General features: G+C 68.6%; 1 protein-coding gene across 1 annotated transcript in view; it reads left to right on the forward strand.

The window, feature by feature from the left end:
• FLAD1 (flavin adenine dinucleotide synthetase 1) overlaps positions 1-3,627 on the forward strand; it is a 4,711-nt gene extending 1,084 nt beyond the window's left edge. The window contains exons 2-7 of the mRNA XM_026080916.1: positions 111-925; positions 1,714-1,861; positions 2,108-2,206; positions 2,401-2,590; positions 3,062-3,135; positions 3,326-3,627. Of these exons, the coding sequence (XP_025936701.1) occupies positions 111-925; positions 1,714-1,861; positions 2,108-2,206; positions 2,401-2,590; positions 3,062-3,135; positions 3,326-3,461 (1,462 nt within the window). The 3' untranslated portion in view covers positions 3,462-3,627. The remainder of the gene's footprint in view (positions 1-110; positions 926-1,713; positions 1,862-2,107; positions 2,207-2,400; positions 2,591-3,061; positions 3,136-3,325) is intronic.
• The last annotated feature ends 616 nt before the right edge of the window (positions 3,628-4,243 follow it).

Raw genomic sequence — 4,243 nt, forward strand, 5'->3', positions numbered from 1 at the left:
GCCCCCGGGGCGGGGCCGGGCCCGGGCCCGGGCCCGAGGGGGGGAAACCGGGTCCGAGAGGGAGGAACCGGGTCCGAGGGGGGGAACCGGGCCCGGGGGCGGGGGACCAGGCCTGGGGGGGGGGAACCGGCCCCGGGGGTGACGGTGTCTCTGCCCCCCCCCCAGGGCCAGACCCGCGACACCAACTCCTTCTTCATGTGCCAGCGGCTCCGCGCCCTGGGCGTGAGGGTGGCCCGCGTCTCCGTGGTGCCCGACGACGTGGAGGCCATCGCCGGCGAGGTGGCCGCCTTCGCCTCCCGCTTCACCTACGTGCTCACCTCGGGCGGCATCGGCCCCACGCACGACGACGTCACCTTCGAGGCCGTGGCCAGGGCCTTCGGCGAGGCCCTCGCCCCCCACCCGGAGCTCGTGGCCCTGGTGCACCGGTTCTTCGGCAAGACGGACGCCGCGTGCCCCGAGATGAAGCTGGCCCGCGTCCCCGCCTCCTCCCGCCTCAACTACGGCACCGACCGGCGCACCGGCGGCGCCTTCAAGTACCCGCTGGTCAGCGTGCGCAACGTCTACATCTTCCCCGGCATCCCGGCGCTCATGGAGCGGGCCCTGGACGGGCTCTCCCACCTCTTCCACAACGAGCAGACCCGCTTCCACTCCCGCGCCATTTACGTGGTGGCCGACGAGATGCTCATTGCGCCCGTGCTGGATGAGGCCAACGCCAGCTTCCAGGGCCGCGTGAGCTTGGGCTCCTACCCGGACTGGGCCAGCAATTATTACCGTGTGAAGCTGACCCTGGACTCGGAGTCGGAGGAGTACCTGGAGGACGCGTATCGCTTCCTGATGGAGAAGCTGCCGCCCGACGTGGTTGTGCCTTTCGTGACAGACCCTGTGCCGCAGGCGGCCACGGAAGTTTATGCCCTGGCTGAGTCAGGTATGGGCACGCTGGGAAGGCGAAGCTGCAGCAGGGCTTGATGCCTTCCCCCTGCAGAGACCCCGCAGCCCAGGCTGGCAGAAGCAGGCTCAGAGGGGCAAGGGGAGTGGTGAGACCTGTGTAGAAACAGAAGAGCTTGCTGCCCTCTGGAGGGACTGACCTGTCTTGTTCTGGGCCTGGCTTGTGCCCAGCAGACAGCGCAGCTTCCAGTGGCAAGCACAGGCTGGTGAGACGGGAGCCTGCTCTCTGGGAACCGGTGGGGCATTGAGGCTTTGCTGGTGCAGGAGCTGCAGTGGGTTTCATCCCGCACTGGTGAAAACAGGAGCCTGTAACCCCTGTCGGGGCTGGCTTGGTGCAGATCCTCCCTGTACGGGAGGGGAGGATGTATTAAGGTTGGTGGTGCCGTGGTTTCGCCTTGTCGCGCTCGCCCGCCGGGCCTGCTCTGCAGGATCGCGGTCGTGTCTGTGCGCAGATCTCTGGGTTGTGCAAGCTCTTGGCTCCAGGGTGCGACGCCAGCGGCGGCTCCGCAGCGTGCTCCGAGGCGCTCCCTGGAGACAAGGCGTGCCCGGAAGGCGAGGAGCTGCAGGAGGGCTGGGGACGAGGCAGAGCAGTGCTCGCACACCCAGCCGGAGACGTCTCTCCCCCTCTCTGGGGCTGCCCCGACCCGTGATGCCTGGGGCTCAGCCAGGCCTGCGGGCGGCAGGGAGCCATGCTGCAGGGCAGAGCCGAGGGAGCGCGGCCCTGGGCAGGCACAGCCAGCGGCAGCACTGGTGGTCTCCTCCCGGCAGGCTCGGCCCTGGGACAGAAGGTGGCAGCGGCACTGCGGACCGTGGAGGAGGCTTTGGACCAGTACAGCCTGGACCAGCTCTGCGTGGGCTTCAACGGCGGCAAGGACTGCACGGCCCTGCTGCACCTCGTCCATGCTGCCGTGCAGAGGTACCCTGGCCCTGCCGGCACAGCTCGGGGAGGGCGGGCGCCAGGGGGTCCCATCCCGTGCGCCACGGCCGGGACTCCCAGGCTCTCCTCTGTCCCGCAGAGCGGGTCGATCGAGCTAGCCTGGAGCAACGAGCACGGTGCCAGGGTCTGCGCCAGCTCTGAGCAGCTCGCGGGGTCTGTGCGGATGCCCCATGCCGAGGCTCTGTCCGGGTGCTGGGGCTGAGCCTGTGCCACGTCTCTCCCTAGGCGGTACCCGGAGAGGCAGGAGAAGCTGAAGGTGCTCTACATCCGCATTGTGTCCCCCTTCCCCGAAATGGAGCAGTTCATCCAGGCGACTGTCCAGAGGTACAGGGTGGAGGGGGGCAGGCCGCCGGGCCGGGGGTGAGCGCTTGCCCTCAGCGCTGCCCCGAGACGTTCTCTGTGCTCCCTCTGCGGCTCCTCCAGGACTTGGCCGGCAGCAGCGAGCACGTCGGGCGCTCTCTGTGGCAGAGCAGCGTCTCCCGCAGCCCGACCGGCAGCTGCTCGTTACGTGTGCGCAGGTACGACGTCCAGCCCTGCACCGTGGAGGGCTCCATCCGGGAGGCGCTGGCCCACCTGAAGGAGCAGCAGCCCCAGCTGAAGGCCGTGCTGATGGGCACGCGGAGGACGGACCCCTACTCGCGCACCCTGACGCCCATGTGCATGACTGACCCCGACTGGCCCCAGTACATGCGAGTGAACCCCTTGCTGGTACGCTGTTTCGTTGGCCCCCGCCTGCTCTTGGGACCGGGCCAGGGTTCTCCCCGCTCGGCTCGGGGAGTGAGCGTAGCAGGTTAAAGCGACGGGGCCAGAAACCAGCCTTACGCTGCCCTTCCCCTCGGGGGCTTTATTTCCTATTCCGCCTCTCCCCAGGGCATCTCCTGCCCTGTTGCCTGGTCTCAGCAGGCCGCAGACCCTGCTCAACTCAGCCAGTTGTTTCTGGCGCTTTCAGACGTGGCTCAGTCCTCCCCACTGCTGGCTTTTTCTCTGTTCAGGACCCTGGGGAGGTGCTACGGGGGACAGGCGTGTGCTGGGGCCAGGGCGGTGGTGGATTCCAGTAGGGACTAGCTGGCTCTGCCGTGTGCTCCGGGCTGAGGGCCAGCCAGCCTCCCCGCAGGACAGCGGGCAGCCGGCTCCAGCCCGCCTGGCGCTGCAGCCGTCCCTGCCCAATTCTGCTTGCAGGACTGGACGTACCGGGACATCTGGGAGTTTCTGCGCAAGCTCTTTGTCCCCTACTGCATCCTTTACGACAAGGGGTGAGTGTCCGGCGCTGCTCTGCCTGCTCAGCAGCGTCTCGTGCCTCTGAGCGCAGCTTTGCTGCCTGTGCGGGGCAGCTGGGGGGCCCAGCTGGGGCAGGAGCGAGGCGGGGGCTGAGCTCCCTTGCTTTGGGGCGATGCTCCCTGCGCCGCGACCTGCCCCGCTCGCAGCTGCCTTGTCCCTTTGCAGCTACACCTCTCTGGGGAGCACGATCAACACGCTGAAGAACCCGGCGCTGCGCTACACCAACGCGCAGGGCCAGGAGAGCTACCGGCCTGCCTACGAGCTGGAAAACGAGGAGGACGAGCGCACCTCCCGCCAGTGAAGGCCTGGGGACTGGTCGCGACCTATCTGCGGGCGGGCTGCGCTCCGGGAGGCTCTGCTGGGACTCTCCTGGCTGCAGGGTCTCCAATGGACAGAGGGGAAACCCGGCCCTGGCACCGTTTGCAAGGGACAGCACTGAGAATAAACCCGCTGCACTCTTGCCTGCATCTCTCGCTCTTGCTTGGCTGTGCTGCCCCGGGGGCGCCCGGGCTGCGGGAGAGGATGGGAAGGGGGGGCGAGGCCGGCTCTGCCGGAACAAAAGGCTGCGCTGTGCCGGCTGTTATTGTGGGAGCCTTTTGAAGCCAGAGAATGGAGCAGGTTCCAGTGCTTGCGCGGGGACCCGGCCCTGTCTGCTGCCTGCCTCCGTGCCACTGTGCATCAGATGCTGCTGATCACTTGGCCATGCACCTCCTGCGCACCGGGGCGGCCCGGCAGGCCCGGGCATCGGGCTCCCCAAAGCGAGCGGTTCGAGCTGTGGCGCTGCCGGGACCCGCCAAGGCCTCCCTGGGGCTGCGCCTCGGCTACTGGCTCCTGCAGCTGCTGCAGGAGTGTGTGTACGTGCTGCTGTGCAGCTGGTGCATCAGGGAGCTGCTGGACTAGGGCCGCGGCCCGCGCCCTGGGGACGTCCCCTCCCTCTGCCACCACCCTGCACCCGGCTGCCGCTGACGGGGGTGAGTGTCCGGCTCTCGGCTGCGGCGCTTCGCTCTGCTCATCCGTGCTCTGGGTGGGCTGGCGGGATGCGGGGGCCGGGTGTGGGGCTCACGGGGGTGACGGGATGCGGAG

Source organism: Apteryx rowi, unplaced genomic scaffold, assembly GCF_003343035.1.
Source record: "Apteryx rowi isolate R43461 unplaced genomic scaffold, aptRow1 scaffold_530, whole genome shotgun sequence".
NCBI classification, from domain to species: Eukaryota; Metazoa; Chordata; class Aves; order Apterygiformes; family Apterygidae; genus Apteryx; species Apteryx rowi.